General features: G+C 42.4%; 1 protein-coding gene across 2 annotated transcripts in view; it reads left to right on the top strand.

Annotated features, from left to right (window-relative positions):
• The window catches only part of LOC112230789 (microtubule-associated serine/threonine-protein kinase 3), a 177,950-nt gene that overhangs the window by 24,148 nt on the left and 133,332 nt on the right, over nt 1–20,470 (top strand). For both annotated transcript variants that reach the window (XM_024397078.2, XM_024397079.2), the window contains exon 2: nt 11,257–11,410. In XM_024397078.2, the coding sequence (XP_024252846.1) occupies nt 11,257–11,410 (154 nt within the window). The remainder of the gene's footprint in view (nt 1–11,256; nt 11,411–20,470) is intronic.

The raw sequence follows: 20,470 nt of genomic DNA on the forward strand, positions 1-20,470 counted from the left end.
CGGAATATTGTTGAGGGCCATAAGAAGTTGTTCTTTAAAAGTGCTTTCCTCACCATCTTAAATAAGCAAGCCCCATTAAAACTATGTAGAACCAGGAACAGATATACAGTGGGGAGAACAAGTATTTGATACACTGCCGATTTTGCAGGTTTTCCTACTGACAAAGCATGTAGAGGTCTGTAATGTAATTGCATGTGATTTTCTGGAATTTTGTTTTAGATTCTGTCTCTCAAAGTTGATGTATACCTATGCTAATAATTACAGACCTCTACATGCTTTGTAAGTAGGAAACACTGCCGATTTTGCAGGTTATCAAATACTTTTTCTCCCCACTGTATGTATGTATGTATGTGTGTGTGTACTCCAGACCTGACTGCCCTTGACCAGCACAAAAACATTACGTGGCATACTGCATTAGCATTGAACAGCCCCCGCGATATACAACCTTTCAGGGAAGATAGGAACCAATATACACAGGCAGTTAGGAAAGCAAAGGCTAGCCTTTTCCAACAGAAATTTGCATCCTGTAGCACAAACTCCCAAACGTTCTGGGACACTGTAAAGTCCATGGAGAATAAGAGCACCACCCAGCTGCCCACTGCACTGAAGCTAGGAAACACTGTCACCACCGATAAATCCACGATAATTGAGTACTTCAATAAGCATTTTTCTACAGCTGGCCATCCTTTTTACCTGGTCACCCCTACCCTGGTCACCAGCCCTGCACCCCCCTCAGCAACTTGCCCAAGCCTCCCCATTTCTCCTTCACCCAAATCCAGATTGCCAATGTTCTGAAAGAGCTGCAAAATCTGGGCCCCTACAAATCAGCCAAGCTAGACAATCTGGACCCTATTTTTCTAAAATTTTCCGCCGCAATTGTTGCAACCCCTTTTACTAGCCTGTTCAACCTCTTTCATATTGTCTGAGATCCCTATAGATTGGAAAGCTGCGTGGTCATCCCCCACTTCAAAGGAGGAGACACTCTAGACTCAAACTGCTACTGACCTATATCTATCATACCCTGCCTTTCTAAGGTCTTTGAAAGCCAAGTTAACAAACAGATCACCGACCATTTCGAACCCCACCGTACCTTCTCCGCTATGCAATCTGGTTTCCAAGCTTCTCATGGGTGCACCTCAGCCACGCTCAAGGTCCTAAACGATATTATAACCGCCATTGATAAGAGACAATACTGTGCAGCTGTATTCATTGACCTGGCCAAGGCTTTCGACTCTGTCAATCACCACATTCTTATCGGCAGACTCAACAGCCTTTGATTCTCAAATGACTGCCTCACCTGGTTCACCAATTACTACTCAGAGTTCAGTGTGTCAGATCAGAGGGCCTGTTGTCCGGACCTCTGGCAGTCTATGGGGGTGCCACAGGGTTCAATTCTCGGGCCGACTCTTTTCTCTGTATATATATCAACGATGACGCTCTTGCCGCTGGTGATTCTCTGATCCACCTCCACGCAGATTACACCATTCTGTATACTTCTGGCCCTTCTTTGGACACTGTGTTAATTAACCTCCAGATGAGCCATACAACTCTCCTTTCGTGGCCTCCAACTGCTCTTAAATGCAAGTAAAACTAAATGCATGCTCTTCAACTGATCGCTACCTGGCCGCCCGTCCAGTATCACTACTCTGGACGGTTCTGACTTAAAATATGTGGACAACTACAAATACCTAGGTGTCTGGTTAGACTGTAAACTTTCCTTCCAGGCTCCCATTAAGCTTCTCCAAATAAAAAATTAAATCTAGAATCTTCTTCCCATTTCGCAACAAAGCATCCTTCACTCATGCTGCCCAACATACCCTCTTAAAACTGACTATCCTACCGATACTTGACTTTGGCGATGTCATTTACAAAATAGTATCCAACACTCTACTCAGATTGCATCCAATTTGCTATCACAGTGATATCCGTTTTGTCACCAAAGCCCCATATACTACCCACCACTGCTACCTGTATGGTCTCGTTGGCCGGCCCTCGCTTCATTTTTGTCGCCAATCTCACTGGCTCCAGGTCCTCTAGAAGTCTTTGCTAGGTAAAGCCTCACCTTATCTCAGCTCACTGGTCACCATAGCAGCACCCACCCATAGCACGTGCTCCAGCAGGTATATTTCACTGGTCACCCCCAAAGCCAATTCCTACTTTGGCCGCCTTTCCTTTCTGTTCTTTGCTGCCAATGACAAGAACAAAGTGAAAAATCACCAAAGCTGGAGACTCATATCTTCCTCTCTAACTTTAAGCTCCAGCTGTCAGCAGCTCACAGATCACTGCACCTGTACATAGCCCATCTGTAAATAGCCCATCCAACTACCTCACCCCCATACTGTTATTTATTCTTTTGCTCCTTTGCACCCCAGTATCTCTACTTGCACATTCATCTTCTGCACATCTATCACTCCAGTGTTTAATTGCTAAATTGTAATTATTTTGCCACAATGGCCTATTTATTGCCTTTACCTCTCTAATCTTACCTCATTGCAAACACACTGTATATAAAAAAATGATATTGTGTTATTGACTGTTTATTGTTTACTCCATGTGTAACTCTGTGGTGTTTGTGTCACACTGCTTTGTTTTATCTTGGCCAGGTCGCAGTTGTAAATGACAACTTGTTCTCAACTAGCCTACCTGGTTAAATAAAGATGAAATAGAAATAAATACAAAATTGGCTTGAAGTTGGGTCCAATGTCCAGCGGTTCCACTGTTAAGACTGTTTCTGGTAAAAGTTTTCTAAGACTCCTTTTCCGTCTGTTTGACCGGAAATCAAAGACTGCTTATTCTACATTTTTTAGATGGAAAATGGTGGAAAAATTTATGTATGGCTTAATTTCTCAACAATATAAACTCTTAGCTTTCCTGTGACACCCAAATGAACTACACATGTTGGTGCTCATGAGTCCTTGGAAATGGAAATGACCTCATTCAATCCACCCACTGTCATATAGGCAGACATTTCCCTTCTGGCCATATAGGCTACCTCATCTACAGAGTTGTTAACTGAGCTGGCCTCTTCCTCAAGCAGTTCACCAACTTCTAGTCACATGTCTTGATCATTGAAAGGAGCTGTGTCTTTCTGCTCTTTGCTGTGGCAACAGAATACTGTTGGTACTGTCCACTGAGTGTGAATGGGGGAGGAGAATCTTGAGGGACATTGGGTGATGCGTTTCTCCAACAGCGCACTCAGGCGCTGACTGAAAGCAATGGCAGGTCAAGGGTCGTACAGATGCCAATCCTTAAGCATGTGTCAAAATCCCACTTTGCTTTTGGAGTTTTGACTTAAATGCTTCTAGGAATACTGACCATGGATAGCAAAAACATCGATAAAAAAAAAAATATAGATATTTTAAAATTGTTCTTGTTTTTGCTACAGGAAGTCAACAAATGAACAATGTTGACTTCCTGTAGCAGCAGTTGACCACTGTTTTGTATCTTTTAAATATGAAACCCCTTGTAAATAACAAGTTTACTCATCCATTTGATTGTCATCATTACTATACACTTCCATTACCCGTTGACTTTACAATACTTTGTATAGATGTAACTAACTACCTTCTAGGTGTCACCTTAACACAACTGCTGTATGACATTGTTTTTATGACGCGCAGATGGTTAGCGTTACCCTGACTGCTTTCCTTTCTAGATTTGTAGCCGTTTCCTCTTTTAGGCTGATATACAGACCCAACGGTAGTTTTTGAGGGTCATCCTGAGCTTGGAAATATTTCACCCTAGACCATAGGTTAGGTTTACTTTGAACCAACTCCCTATAGTAAATTGGGTCATTCAGGCTGTCCTTCAATAACAGATTTGTCTGATATTACTGACTAAAACAGACAGGCAGACTTTTGAGTTGTCAACCTGGAGGGGGACTGTTTTTTGCGTGTCCCTAAGCTGCTTACAGAGGTCTCAGTGCTGAGACTGAGTTATAATCGGTCTTTCCTTCTAAATTACACAACACAGCACCCTGTTACATCACTGTCAATCATCTCTGTTGATTTCCCTTGAACACCCCCACAAATAGGCCCAAATCCTGCTGATACTCTTCTCGGTAGGACTGAAAATAACTGGGCTGTGTTTATTATGCACCAAACCAAAGAAATCGGACAGAAATGGAAGGACAACCTGGACTTACCCAATAAGCAACAATCCTTTTTATTTTGTGCTTTGCTTTGGTTTTAATGCATTGTTTTTAGTGTGGGCGTTAAAATATTGCTGGACTTGTTTTGTCAGAATTGTACCCAATGGGCGACAAGTAGTGACATGACGGCAATTCACTGTAACCACACCGTTTTGAAGCCCCTACCTGAATATCAGAGTAGTACATGTTTGACAGATTAGATTGGTTGGCTGATCCTTGATTGGGTTACGACTCTTCTCTTGGGTCTGCTTAGTTAGTGCAACCTGCAAACCACACACTCTAGACAATTTATTGGATAATGTGTAATATGTCTTCATAAAGAAGTAAATGAATTCTTCATAGACATGAGTATATGAGGGGGAATTATTTAAAGAAATTTGCATATGGAACTCCTGGCTATCGCCAGTCCTGTTTTTATTATTATGGAAGTAGGAGTTCATCCAGTCATGTCAGACGATGAATGATACACCTCCCAAATGAGTTCTGTTTGTTATGCCTCAATTAGTTTTTATTGAACTTAGCTGTACTCTGGAGCAGCACTTCTCGAAAATGTCTGGCCCCAGCCCAATCATGACCTTATTTGATTTGACTATGGCTGTTTTTTTAAAGTCCATCTGTGTTAAGTCTTATCTGCCTTTTTATCACAACGAGTCTGGTTAATGATCAATAGTACCTTTTTTAATAAGGGATGTTTGAATACTCTCACAGTGGTGGGATGGCACCCAAATATGTGAGTTATATATATTTTTTCTTCCACACAACAAATGGTCTAGTACCTTGTGTTTTTTACAACGTTGCTGCAGAAGTTAACAGTAAGAATGAACTTTCAGAAAATTAACAAAGCACTTCATAGGCCCACATCACAATATACACAAATCGACGGAAACGTTTTTCAGTGGTCTTTTCATTGAATCGCGGGACTTTTTCAAAACTTTTCCACCTAGTCAGACTAAACAGTAAATACACCATCCGTTCAATTCAAAACCCACTATTCCTGCCTGCTGCTGATGAAGTAGTCTTGTTTAGTATGGCATAGTGGTGTTGAGTACTTTCAAAAGTACTCAATGGCATAGTGGTGTTGAGCTTTCAAAAGTCAGCATTTTCAAAATGCAGACCCTCTAAAAATATGCATTTTTAATAGATTTCACCTGCCTTCTAATTAAACAAATTGACACAGTCTGTGTTCTAGAATGCTGAAAGACATTTTGATGTCTTACTTTTCATTTACCTTCCTCCGTTGCTCTCTACTTTCTCCGTTTGGCACCCTGGTCAAAAATGGTGTGTGCCCTAGCAAAGTCGAAACCACTGCGAAATGTTAAGTATGCCTTAATCTGCCAGAACAGGTTGGCACAGGTGGAATGATCCTGTCTATCTCTCTGTCTAGGCAGTCTGGCATGATCATGTAATCAAAACAGTGCTAGAAATACACCTCTTTTGTTTTCAATCAAGATCTCAGCGATCACTGCCTCATTGCCTGCATCCGTAATGGTCTGCGGTCAAACAACCACCCCTCATCACTGTCAAAAGCTCCCTAAAACACTTCAGCGAGCAGGACTTTCTAATCAACCTGGCCCGGGTATCTTGGAAGGATATTGAACTCATTCCGTCAGTAGAGGATGCCTGGTTATTCTTTAAAAGTGCCTTCCTCACCATCTTAAATAAGCATGCCCCATTCAAAAAATGTAGAACCAAGAACAGATATAGTCCTTAGTTCTCTCCAGACCTGACTGTCCTTGACCAGCACAAAACATCCTGTGGCGTTCTGCATTAGCATCGAACAGCCCCCGTGATATGCAACTTTTCAGGGAAGTTTGGAAAGCTAAGGCTAGCTTTTTCAAGCAGAAATTTGCATCCTGTAGCACAAACTCCCAAAGGTTCTGGGACACTGTAAAGTCCATGGAGAATAAGAGCACCTCCTCCCAACTGCCCACTGCACTGAGGCTAGGAAACACTTTTACCACCGATAAATTAATAATTGAGAATTTCAATAAGCATTTTTCTACTGCTACCCCTACCCCGGTCAACAGCCCTGCTGAAAAATATAAGATGAGTATGTAAACAAAGTGGCATAGTTTAAAGTGGCTAGTGATACATGTATTACATAAAGATGCAGTAGATGATATAGAGTACAGTATATACATATGAGATAAATAATGTAGGGTATGTAAACATTATATTAAGTAGCATTGTTTAAAGTGGCTAGTGATATATTTTACATCAATTCCCATTATTAAAGTGGCTGGAGTTGAGTCAGTGTGTTGGCAGCAGCCACTCAATGTTAGTGGTGGCTGTTTAACAGTCTGATGGCCTTGAGATAGACGCTGTTTTTGTCTCTCGGTCCCAGCTTTGATGCACCTGTACTGACCTCGCCTTCTGGATGATAGCGGGGTGAAAAGGCAGTGGCTCGGGTGGTTGTTGTCTTTGATGATCTTTATGGCCTTCCTTTGACATCGGGTGGTGTAGGTGTCCTGGAGGGCAGGTAGTTTGCCCCCGGTGATGCGTTGTGCAGACCTCACTATCCTCTGGAGAGCCTTACGGTTGTGGGCGGAGCAGTTGCCATACCAGGCGGTGATACAGCCCGACAGGATGCTCTCGATTGTGCATCTGTAGAAGTTTGTGAGTGCTTTTGGTGACAAGCCAAATTTCTTCAGCCTCCTGAGGTTGAAGAGGCGCTGCTGCATCTTCTTCACGATGCTGTCTGTGTGGGTGGACCAATTCAGTTTGTCTGTGATGTGTACGCCGAGGAACTTAAAACTTACTACCCTCTCCACTACTGTTCCATCGATGTGGATAGGGGGGTGTTCCCCCTGCTGTTTCCTGAAGTCCACAATCATATCCTTAGTTTTGTTGACATTGAGTGTGAGGTTATTTTCCTGACACCACACTCCGAGGGCCCTCACCTCCTCCCTGTAGGCCGTCTCGTCGTTGTTGGTAATCAAGCCTACCACTGTTGTGTTGTCCGCAAACCTGATGATTGAGTTGGAGGCATGCGTGGCCATGCAGTCGTGGGTGAACAGGGAGTACAGGAGAGGGCTCAGAACGCACCCTTGTGGGGCCCCAGTGTTGAGGATCAGCAGGGTGTAGATGTTGTTACCTACCCTCACCACCTGGGGGCGGCCCGTCAGGAAGTCCAGTACCCAGTTGCACAGTGCGGGGTCGAGACCCAGGGTCTCGAGCTTGATGACGAGTTTGGAGGGTACTATGGTGTTAAATGCTGAGCTGTAGTCGATGAACAGCATTCTCACAGATATTCCTCTTGTCCAGATGGGTTAGGGCAGTGTGCAGTGTAGTTGAGATTGCATCGTCTGTGGACCTATTTGGGCGGTAAGCAAATTGGAGTGGGTCTAGGGTGTCAGGTAGGGTGGAGGTGATATGGTCCTTGACTAGTCTCTCAAAGCACTTCATGATGACGGAAGTGAGTGCTACGGGCGGTAGTCGTTTAGCTCAGTTACCTTAGCTTTCTTGGGAACAGGAACAATGGTGGCCCTCTTGAAGCATGTGGGAACAGCAGACTGGGATAGGGATCGATTGAATATGTCTGTAAACACACCAGACAGCTAGTCTGCGCATGCTCTGAGGGCGCGGCTGGGGATGCCGTCTGGGCCTGCAGCCTTGCGAGGGTTAACACATTTAAATGTCTTACTCACCTCGGCTGCAGTGAAGGAGAGTCCGCATGTTTTGGTTGCGGGCCGTGTCAGTGGCACTGTATTGTCCTCAAAGCGGGCAAAGTTATTTAGTCTGCCTGGGAGCAAGGCATCCTGGTCCGTGACTGGGCTCTTCTTTTTGTAATCTGTGATTGACTGTAGACCCTGCCAGTGAAATACAGAACAGTTCTGTATTTTATCGAACGGGTGACAACCCTAAGTCTAAATATTGCTGTTACATTGCACAACCTTCAATATTATGTCATAATTATGTAAAATTCTTGCAAATTAGTTGCCATATAACCTGACTCTGCGTGCAATGAACGCAAGAGAAGTGAGGCAGTTTCCCTAGTTAATATTGCTTGCTGATATGAATTTCTTTTAACTATTTTGGCACATTCCTTCTGACAGAGCTGGTGTAGCTGAGTCAGGTTTGTGGGCTTCCTTGCTTGCACACGCTTTTTCAGTTCTGCCTGCACATTTTCCATGGGATTGAGGTCAGGGCTTTGTGATGGCCACTCCAATACCTTGACTTTGTTGTCCTTAAGCCATTTTGCCACAACCTTGGAAGTATGCTTGGGGTCATTGTCCATTAGGACCAAGCTTTAACTTCCTGACTGATGTCTTGAGATGTTGTTTCAATATATCCACATAATTTTCCTTCCTCATGCGGCCATCTATTTTGTGAAGTGCACCAGTCCCTCCTGCAGCAAAGCCCCCCACCCCCACAACATGATGCTGCCACCCCCATGCTTCACGGTTGGGATGGTGTTCTTCGGCTTGTAAGCCTCTCCCTTTTTCCTCCAAACATAACGATGGTCATTCTGGCCAAACAGTTCAAATTTTGTTTCATCAGACCAGAGGACATTTCTCCAGAAAGTACGTCCTTTGTCCCCATGTGCAGTTGCAAACTATAGTCTGGCCTTTTTATGGTGGTTTTGGAGCAGTGGCTTCTTCCTTGCTGAGCGGCCTTTCAGGTTATGTCGATATGGGACTCATGTTACTGTGGATGTAGATTATTTTGTACCTAATGTCCTCCAGCATCTTCACAAGATCCTTTGCTGTTGTTTTGGGATTGATTTGCACTTTTTACTTGTACAGATGAGCATGGTACCTTCAGGGGCTTGGGAGTTTCTCCCAATGATGAACCAGAGTTGTTGTCCACAATTTTTTTCTGAGGTCTTGGCTGATTTCTTTTGATTTTCCCATGATGTCAAGCAAAGGGGCACTGAGTTTGAAGGTAGGCCTTGAAATACACCCACAGGTACATCTCCAATTGACTCAAATGATGTCAATTAGCCTATCAGAAGCTTCTAAAGCCATGACATAATTTTCTGGAATTTTCCAAGCTGTTTAAAGGCACAGTCAACTTAGTCTATGTAAACTTCTGCTCCACTGGAATTGTGATACAATAAATAATCTGTCTGTAAACAATTGTTGGAAGAATTACATGTGTCATGCACATAGTAGATGTCCTAAAAGACTTGCCAAAACTATAGTTCAACCTAACTGTATGTCAACTTCCGACTTCAACCGCATGTAACATCTAGCACTCTGAATCAGGTGATTCAATCCCTGGTCCTATCACACTTAGAGTACTGTCCAGTTATATGTTAATCTGCAGCAAAGAAAGATTTTAAAAAGCTCCAAATTGCTCAAAACAGGGCTGCAAGATTACCTCTTCATTGCTCTAACCGAATGAATATTAGTCAAATGCATCAGAATCTCTCATGGCTTCACGTTAAAAACAAATTACTATCTAGTCTTCTGATTTTCTTTAGGAATGATGTATTTAAAAATCCCCCCAAAAAAGCAGTATTTTTCAGTCTAATTAGTACATACTAGCAACACGCATAACCACCGGACCAGACAGGCAAATTCAAGTCATCGAAAACAACAAGGACAAATCACCTTAAATCTACAGTTTTATATAGAGCTATAGCTGAATCGAACTTTTTACCAATCCATATTTCTCAGGCAAAAAGTAAATCCACCTTCTAGAAAAAAATTAAAGAACATCTAATGTGGTAGACCATATGACTGAACAGGAAATGGAAAGCATCAACTGAATGTTAAATGTGTTTCCTATCAATTTAAATACCTCTCTGTATTGTCTACTTGTTGAATGTTTGTCAAGTCTTGGTTGTGGTTGTTTGTAATGTCATGTTAATTGGTGTTGGACCCCAGGAAGATTAGCTAATGTGGATCCTAATAAAGGATAGGCTCAAATGCATTAAGAAGGAAAGAAATTCCACAAATTATTTTTTAACAAGACACACCTGTTAATTGAAATGCATTCTAGGTGACTAACTTATGAAGCTGGTTGAGAGAATGCCAAAAGTGTGCAAAGCTGTCATCAAGGCAAAGGGTTGCTACTTTGAAGAACCTCAAATATAAAATATATTTTGATTTGTTCAACACTTTTTTTGCTTACTACATGATTTCATGTGTTATTTCATGTTTTTGATGTCTTCACTATTCTACAATGTAGAAAATAGTAAAAATAAAGAAAAACCCTTGAATGATTACTTGTGTCCAAACTTTTGACTGATACTGTATATATATATATTTGCTACTGCTCGACAGTCGACCAGTCGACTAATTGTGGTCGGCACTTATTGATTGATTCACCGGCGTAATGAATGAGATACCAACATGTTTTGCAATTGCATACATTTTTGGGGATTATGTTCCCATTACTTTTTTCACCACCTAACATATGTTAATTAGTTATTTTAATCCATTTTAGAATAAGGCTGTAACGTAACAATGTGGAAAAATTTAAGGGGTCTTAATACTTTCCGAATATACTGTATATCATAATACAATGACATATGAAGAAATTAAATTGTATTATTATCAATGACTTATCAACAGCTGTAACAAGTTGTTCAGCATTGGAAATCCTCACTGGCACTCAACACTAAATACCTTCTCCAAGCTAGCTAACCACTATAGCTATTATCGACACCACATTTACTCATCAATAGGTTTTACAAGGATGATGCAACATTTTCCTAAGTGTGCAATGCAACACGTATTACAGTGTTTGTGTACACAAGGATTTGATCATGCACAGAGTTTTTTTTACAACCGTACTCACATTGTACTCTCACTGGGCGGCTATTTGTGATGTTAGTCATCTCTACCATTGTTGTGTCGTGGGATTGTATGCTTGCATGATAATTCAGCACCTTAGCTGTACTGTATGGTCTACTGTTTGCTGCTCGCACAAGTGATCTCTAATCGGGCTTGAGTGATACAGAACCAAGTAAAAAATGTTCACCAACGTCCGCCTTCAGCCCCACCACAGTTCACCTAACCCCCGTGGCTTCCAAACTACCAAGTTCCTGTGACAATTTCTTCAATATGAATTGGCCATAACCCCCCAGTGTGGTTCTTGATCCACAATTTGGGAGCCATTGACCTAACTTAACCACCATCTGTCCTCCTCTCCTGCAGTTGGATAACATCCTGTACCCTCCGTCCATGCCCTTCCGGAAGTCCACCAACCCGGAGGTCATCCACGGCGTGGGCCTCGCCCTCAAATTCAAGAGACCGCTCTGTGAGGACGGCAAGAACCTCCGTAGGGGGAGCCTAGGGAGCGCTCTCACAGGTAATAACCACAGGGCCAGGCCCTGCAGGTGCACATACAGTGTACACACACACACAAGCATATGCAGAAACACAATAATATATATATATTTGCATGCAAACACTAGTGTTCCATGATATACCAAAACCTCTGTACCTTTTTGATACTAGAACATGATCGGTTTGGTACTATTTAAAAAAACTTCCAGTACTAATGTTGAATGTGTCTCAGGTTGTCTAAGGCACTGCATCTCAGTGCTAGAGGCATCACTACAGACCCTGCTTCAATCCCGGGCTATATCACAACCGGCCGTGATCAGGAGTCCCATAGGACGGCGCACAATTGGCCCAGCGTCGTCCGGGTTGGGGGAGGGTTTGGCCAGGGTAGGCGGACATTGTAAAATAAGAATTTGTTTTTCACTGACTTGCCTAGTTAGATAAATAAAACATGTATGTCTGCCTATCAGTGTAGCTGATGTCCCCTTATAGTTTGAGAGCATCTCGCTTGCTCCATTTACTTATTCCCAGCTCTAGCCTATCCCGAGGAACCACTGCACTCACTGGGAGTCAGGGCTGCATCGCCACTCATGCTGCACAGAAGTTAACACACTTGAATAATGCAACATGAAATGTTGAATGTGTTAATTACTGTTCGCAAAACCATGTCCATTACAGGCCAGAACACTTTACAATGAAGATACCGGGAGCTTCCAACTCCGTAGGCTAACTCTCCTTGCTAGCGTACAGCTGAAGCTAACATCAATGAAGATACCGGGAGCTTCCAACTCCGTAGGCTAACTCTCCTTGCTAGCGTACAGCTGAAGCTAACATCAATGAAGATACCGGGAGCTTCCAACTTCGTAGGCTAACTCTCCTTGCTAGCGTACAGCTGAAGCTAACATCAATGAAGATACCGGGAGCTTCCAACTCCGTAGGCTAACTCTCCTTGCTAGCGTACAGCTGAAGCTAACATCAATGAAGATACCGGGAGCTTCCAACTCCGTAGGCTAACTCTCCTTTGCTAGCGTACAGCTGAAGCTAACATCAATGAAGATACCGGGAGCTTCCAACTCCGTAGGCTAACTCTCCTTGCTAGCGTACAGCTGAAGCTAACATCAATGAAGATACCGGGAGCTTCCAACTCCGTAGGCTAACTCTCCTTGCTAGCGTACAGCTGAAGCTAACATCAATGAAGATACCGGGAGCTTCCAACTCCGTAGGCTAACTCTCCTTGCTAGCGTACAGCTGAAGCTAACATCAATGAAGATACCGGTAGCTTCCAACTCCGTAGGCTAACTCTCCTTGCTAGCGTACAGCTGAAGCCAACATCAATTCCCTACCCTAGTACCTTGTTTGTGATCATATGCAAACCTTAATGCAAAAATGTTGCTGATTTCAAAGCTGTTTGTCACAAAATGTCATTCACTCACTTTGTGTCCCAGCCTCCGGTCTCTCTCAATCATTTGCATATGTGCTTTAGTGTCGAACTGACTGTTAGTGAATGACGTCATGGATCTTAAAGAGACAGTGCACACTTTTATAAAAGGAAAGATTGCTGCTTCTATGCAAATGTTGTTGATCAGTATGATAAAATGAGTCCCATATGGTAGGGAAACAGATTGCTTTTCATCTGGTGTCCCATGAAATAACTCAATGTATGCACACAGTCGTATTGAATATGCATTCGCCTCTATTGTGAATAGGCCTAGGCTACATCTTGATTTACCTAGTTTAATAATGTGGTGAGGGGTGACCTGGAGCTGTGCTCCGACCGGGGCACTAATTAGGGATTTACTCTCCTGGCTGGTGTGTGATGAGTGCTGATGAGGAAGCCATCTCCGGATCATCGTTTTCCTTCCTGTCTCTGTGTGTCATCCTGTTTTACCGTCCGACCCTCCAGGCCTTACAGCAAGGCACCGGATGCCACGGGGAGGAGGCGTGTCGTAGAACACCGGGGTCATGTTCAGGAGGGCACACTGTAGGATAAAAGGGGAAACAACAATCTTTGTTCTCATTGGACAAGTCCAGGTTGTGCCTCTGAGTTTCAAAAAGATGTGAATCGACTTTTCCCTACTAAACAGGATGCAGGTAGAAAAGCAGAGGATGTTTTCTTTTACTGAGGCGTGTCCTACTTCTAAGTGACGAGGTAGATAACTGTTGCAGAGGGAAAAGGCATCGATGGAGAAGGGAGAATATTTCCACCTGAAATAATTGGTGACTGTAAGACACACACACACAAAGTGATGTTCCCTAGGTTTAATAACAGAGAAATTACCCCCCCCCCCCCAACCGTACCTGAAGTTAAGTGCTTTTGTGCTGGGAGGTCACCATACATGGAGTTGGATGAGAATCCTCTTCAACATCACATTTCCGTCAGCCTCTTTGAAATACATGAGGAAAGGCCCATTCGCAAGGCAGGACGTTTTGGTAATGCAAGGCTCATGCATGTGTAATGTCCCTGTGCATTATGCATGTGTAATAGCCTCTTTCCATGAGTCCGGCAGGCTCTCATACATGTGAGAAGAAATCGGGAGATGGTGGAGATGGGAGATATGGTTTTTTTCCAGAGATTGGAAAGGCTAAATGGTTGGTTGATGTGTAAAGGATGATGCCTGAGGTGTAGGGCAACCATGTCACGCACACAAATGCATGCACGCAGACATACAGGCATACAGAACATTTTACATCTCACCATGGTTTTACTTTGTTGGTCTTGACTTGTGTTGAATAGCTTCTCCGTGATGTGTTGGTGCTTGTTTTTGACGTTTCATTTGAACTCGTCTGTTGCTCTCATTTTCCATTGCCACTTCAGGCGCCCATTTAGTTTAGAGTTGTGCCGCCTCATTTTGCATCCTACGCAATGGGACAATCAGGCTTTATAGCTAGTTAGCTGTCTGAGTTGGCGCGATTTGTCAGTGTTCATGTTGGGCTAAGTCTTCCTAGTGCTGTAGACCAGAGCAGATCAGGTGAAGTGTTTACCAAGAAAGTCTTAATGCGGTCAGTGTGAAAGAAGACTATGTTCTCTATCGCTGTCTGTCTGGGTCTAATGGTCAGAGCTGGCAGAACTCTGCTTACTCAGGCTATACGTTGGGCGACATGGAACTTTGTTGAGCATATTTTGATTTGACTTTCACAGCCACCCATATAGGCTACATGTTGCAGCCGTTCATGTACATTTTGCAGCCACCCATATACAGTGCCTTCAGAAAGTATTCATACCCCTTGACTTATTCCACGTTTTGCTGTTGCAGCCTGACTTCAAAATGTATTTGTATTCTCACCCATCTACACACACACACAACTCCATAATGACTAAGTGAAAACATGTTTTTAGAAATGTTAGCAATTTTCTTTTAAATTAAATAAATAAAATGTGTAAGTATTCAAATCCATGAGTCATTACATGTTAGAATCACCTTTTGGCAGCAATTACAGCTGCGAGTCTTTCTGGGTAAGTCTTTAAGAGCGTTGCACACCTGGATTGTACAATATTTGCCCATTATTCTTCAAGTTCTGTCAAATTAGTTGATCATAGCTAGACAACTAGTCTTGCCATAGATGTTGCCATAGTCTTGCCATAGATGTTAAGCAGATTTAAGTCAAAACTGTAACTCGGCCACTCTACAACATTCACCATCGTCTTGGTAAGCAACTCCAAGTGTAGATTAGGCCTTGTGTTTTAGGTTAATGTCCTGCTGAAAGGTGAATTAATCTCCCAGTGTCTAGTGGAAAGCAGACTGAACCAGGTTTACCTCTAGGATTTGGCCTGTGCGTTTCTTTTTTCATCCTGAAAAACTCACCAGTCCTTAACGATTACAAGCATACCCATAACATGAAGCATCCAGCACTATGCTTGAACATATGGAGAGTAGTACTCAGTAACATGTTTGGGGCAACTCTAATGCAACACTTTGCGTTCAGGACAAAAAGTGAATTGCTTTGCCACATTTTTTACAGCATTACTTTAGTGCCTTGTTGCAAACAGGGTGCATGTTTTTGGAATGTTTTTATTCTGTACAGGCTTCCTTATTTTCAGACTGTCAATTCCGTTGCTGTTGATCCATCTTCAGTGTTCTCCTATCACAGCCTTTAAACTCTGTAACTGTTTTAGAGTCACCATTGACCTCCTGGTGAAATCCCTGAGCAGTTTCCTTCCTCTCCGGCAACTCTGCTAGAAAGTATGCCTATATCTTTGTAGTGACTAGGTGTATTGATACACCATCCAAAGTGTAATTACACTGAACAAAAAATATAAATGCAACAGGCAACAATTTCATTGATTTTACTGAGTTACAGTTCATAAAAGGAAATCAGTCAATTTAAATGAATTCATTAGGCCCAAATCTATGGATTTCACATGACTGGGAATACAGCTATGCATCTGTTGGTCACATATCTTTAAAAAAGAAAGTAGGGGCATGGATCAGAAAACCAGTCAGTATCTTGTGTGATCTTGCCTCATGCAGTGCAGCACATCTCCATCACATAGAGTTGATCAGGCTGTTGATTGTGACCTGTGGAATGTTGTCCCACTCTTCAATGGCTGTGCAAAGTTGCTGGATGTTGGCGGGAACTGAAAATCACCTCCAGCATCATTTTAAAGAATTTGGCAGTGCGTTCAACCGGCCCCATAACTGCAGACCACGTGTATGGCGTTGTGTGGGCGAGCTGTTTGCTGAGCAACGTTGAGTGCCACATGGTGGCGGTGGGGTTATGGTATGGGCAGGCATAAGCTACGGACAACGATCACAATTTGCATTTTATCAATGGCAATTTGAATGCACAGCAATACCGTGATGAGATCATGAGGCCCATTGTTGTGCCATTCATCATACACGTCTAGTGAGTATGCAGGCCATGGAAGAACTGGGACATTTTCAGCTTCCTGGAATTGTGTACAGGTCCTTGCGATATGGGGCTTTGCAATATCATGCTGAAACATGAGGTGATGGCGGTGGATGAATGACACGACAATGGGCCTCAGGATCTCATCACGGTGTCTCTGTGCATTCAAATTGCCATCGATAGAAGGCAATTGTGTTCATTGTCTGTATTTTATGCCTGCCCATACTATAACCCAAGTGCCACCAAGGGGCACTCTGTTCACAACGTGTTGTGACAAAACTGCACATCTTAGAGTTTTTTATTGTCCCCAGCATAAGGTGCACCTGTGTAAACATGCTGATTAGCTTCCTGATATGCCACACCTGTCAGGTGGATGGATTATCTTGGCAAAATAGAAATGCTCACTAATGGGGGTGTAAACAGATTTGAACTCAACATTTGAGAGAAATACATTTTTATGTGTGTGTGGAACATTTCTGGGATCTTTTATTTCAGCTCATGAAACATGGGACCAACACTTTACATGTTGCGTTTGATATTTTAGTTCAGTGTAATAACTTCATCGTGCTCAAAGGGATATTCAAAAAAGAATATATATATATATATACACAGTGCCTTGCGAAAGTATTCGGCCCCCTTGAACTTTGCAATCTTTTGCCACATTTCAGGCTTCAAACATAAAGATATAAAACTGTATTTTTTTGTGAAGAATCAACAACAAGTGGGACACAATCATGAAGTGGAATGACATTTATTGGATATTTCAAACTTTTTTAACAAATCAAAAACTGAAAAATTGGGCGTGCAAAATTATTCAACCCCCTTAAGTTAATACTTTGTAGCGCCACCTTTTGCTGCGATTACAGCTGTAAGTCGCTTGGGGTATGTCTATCAGTTTTGCACATCGAGAGACTGAAATTATTTCCCATTCCTCCTTGCAAAACAGCTCGAGCTCAGTGAGGTTGGATGGAGAGCATTTGTGAACAGCAGTTTTCAGTTCTTTCCACAGATTCTCGATTGGATTCAGGTCTGGACTTTGACTTGGCCATTCTAACACCTGTATATGTTTTTTTTAACCATTCCATTGTAGATTTTGCTTTATGTTTTGGATCATTGTCTTGTTGGAAGACAAATCTCCGTCCCAGTCTCAGGTCTTTTGCAGACTCCATCAGGTTCTCTTCCAGAATGGTCCTATATTTGGCTCCATCCATCTTCCCATCAATTTTAACCATCTTCCCTGTCCCTGCTGAAGAAAAGCAGGCCCAAACCATGATGCTGCCACCACCATGTTTGACAGTGGGGATGGTGTGTTCAGGGTGATGAGCTGTGTTGCTTTTACGCCAAACATAACGTTTTGCATTGTTGCCAAAAAGTTCAATTTTGGTTTCATCTGACCAGAGCACCTTCTTCCACATGTTTGGTGTGGCAAACTTTTTAAACGACACTTTTTATGGATATCTTTAAGAAATGGCTTTCTTCTTGCCACTCTTCCATAAAGGGCAGATTTGTGCAATATACGACTGATTGTGGTCCTATGGACAGAGTCTCCCACCTCAGCTGTAGATCTCTGCAGTTCATCCAGAGTGATCATGGGCCTCTTGGCTGCATCTCTGATCAGTCTTCTCCTTGTATGAGCTGAAAGTTTAGAGGGATGGCCAGGTCTTGGTAGATTTGCAGTGGTCTGATACTCCTTCCATTTCAATATTATCGCTTGCACAGTGCTCCTTGGGATGTTTAAAGCTTGGGAAATCTTTTTGTATCCAAATCCGGCTTTAAACTTCTTCACAACAGTATCTCGGACCTGCCTGGTGTGTTACTTGTTCTTCATGATGCTCTCTGCGCTTTTAACGGACCTCTGAGACTATCACAGTGCAGGTGCATTTATACGGAGACTTGATTACACACAGGTGGATTGTATTTATCATCATTAGTCATTTAGGTCAACATTGGATCATTCAGAGATCCTCACTGAACTTCTGGAGAGAGTTTGCTGCACTGAAAGTAAAGGGGCTGAATAATTTTGCACGCCCAATTTTTCAGTTTTTGATTTGTTAAAAACATTTGAAATATCCAATAAATGTCTTTCCACTTCATGATTGTGTCCCACTTGTTGTTGATTCTTCACAAAAAAATACAGTTTTATATCTTTATGTTTGAAGCCTGAAATGTGGCAAAAGGTTGCAAAGTTCAAGGGGGCCGAATACTTTCGCAAGGCACTGTATATATTTACTTTTACCCATCTACCAATAGGTGCCCGTCCTTGTGAGGCAATTGGAAAACCTCTCTGGTCTTTGCGGTTGAATCTGTGTTAGAAATGCGCTGCTCTGCTGAGGGACCTTACAATTATCTGTATGTGTGGTGTACAGAGATGAGGTAATCATATTAAAAAATCACGTTAAACACTATTATTGCAATCAGAGTAAGTCGATGCAATTTATGTGACTTATGCAAAAAAAATTGTATCCTGAACTTGTTTAGGCTTGCCATAACAAAGGGGTTGTGAATATCTATCGACTCAAAACATTTCAGCTTTTCATTTGCAATTAATTTGTAAAACTTTAGAAAACACAATTCCACATTATGGGGTATTGTGTGTAGGCCAGTGACAAAATCTCAATTTAATCCATTTTAAATTCAGGCTGTAACACAACAAAATGTGGAAAAAGTCAAGGGGTGTGAATACTTTCTGAAGGCACTGTACATTACAAATCACAAGGTCTCATCGAACTCCAGTCCCTTGAAGGCAACACATGCTGACGTTCTTACTTCATTTTTTAAAATGGAATATCTGAAACATACGATACACTTGCAGTGAAGCCCAACAACTACATCATACCAGTCATCCAACAGACTCCTATTCAGAGCGACATGCTGACATTCCTGCCCCCTGGCATTTGATTAATCAGCTGTTATTGGTTTACCAGAGTCCACACACCATAGTACCAAGGTCTCAATCAGTCTCTGATCAAAAGGAAAGATCAAGGACCAAAGCCAGCTGACACTGCAGCCCCTCAGGACCAGAGTTCTGCTACTAAACACATTAGGTCATATCGAGGTGAGAGGAATGTCTCTCTTCCTCTGCTCCTCCTTTTCACTCATCGTCTCCACCAAGGCAGTTAATTCTCTCATATTGACTGTTGACTTGCTGTGCTTCCTTCAACAGGAAATGGAAATGTATACACACACATGAAAGTCTAGAGGGGATAAGAGGGATGATGAGAAGAGGGTGACACATGATTTTAGGGAGAATTTAAAAATATATATTTTTTTTTAAATGACTGCTAGGAGCCTCAATGCCACAATGTGACACGATAACCCAGACTGCACGCACACAACATTATTTGGGCTCTATAGAGTACCACATTATGAGTCATCATACCCATTGGCAACATTTATTTAAATTGACATTTCTGTGAACTGTCTTGTGCAAGTTTGCACAAGACAATTTTAAAACTGTTTGCAAAGGTGTCAGCTAGCGATGACGTGTAGCAGCTTGCTGGGATTTGTAGTCTTACTTTGATGCTAATTAGCATTTTCGAAAGTAAATATAGCCGAATATATTGATCAAGTCACCTTGTCCGAGAGAGATTTACATGGTTATTAAAACGTCACACCAGTGTAATCCCACACGAAACCCAGCCCTTATTTGATGTTTCTAAAAATTCCCTATGGGGAAAAATGAATGGTGGAAAAACTATTGGAACCATTTCCCTGTTTGACCTCTAGGTTTTATGGATATTAAAACCTAGAGGGGCTCTAAACTGTATAGCTGATTTCATAATTGAACAAAATGTGGTTGAATGTTGATTGTAATCTTAGCACCTGTGGACCTACTGCCATCTAGAGACTGTTAGAGTCAATTCATGCTTAATCCAAAAATGTGGTCGGTGGCACCGGAGGTACGCAGAGACCGAATTGAGCTCCGTACCGCATCGCCGTGCTCCTTTCAAATGTTGTAACAATGCAGAGGACTCCCTATAGCTCAGCACTTTATATGATTGGTTGACGGTAGATGGGGGCGGGAGGTCCTGTATAAACATAAACTGACTTCCTTGACAACTTCCTTCACAACAGCTCTGCTCTGTTTGGCGACGCGCAGGAAGTATGAATGCCCTGACTTTTGCGGAGGCCATATCACCATAAATGCTGCACGCACCCAATCCGAATGACCATGACCATTTTACTGCGAGACAACTCTTGGGGAAATATTTGCCCTGAAAAATATGTATTTGTTAAG

This window comes from Oncorhynchus tshawytscha, linkage group LG33, assembly GCF_018296145.1.
Source record: "Oncorhynchus tshawytscha isolate Ot180627B linkage group LG33, Otsh_v2.0, whole genome shotgun sequence".
NCBI classification, from domain to species: Eukaryota; Metazoa; Chordata; class Actinopteri; order Salmoniformes; family Salmonidae; genus Oncorhynchus; species Oncorhynchus tshawytscha.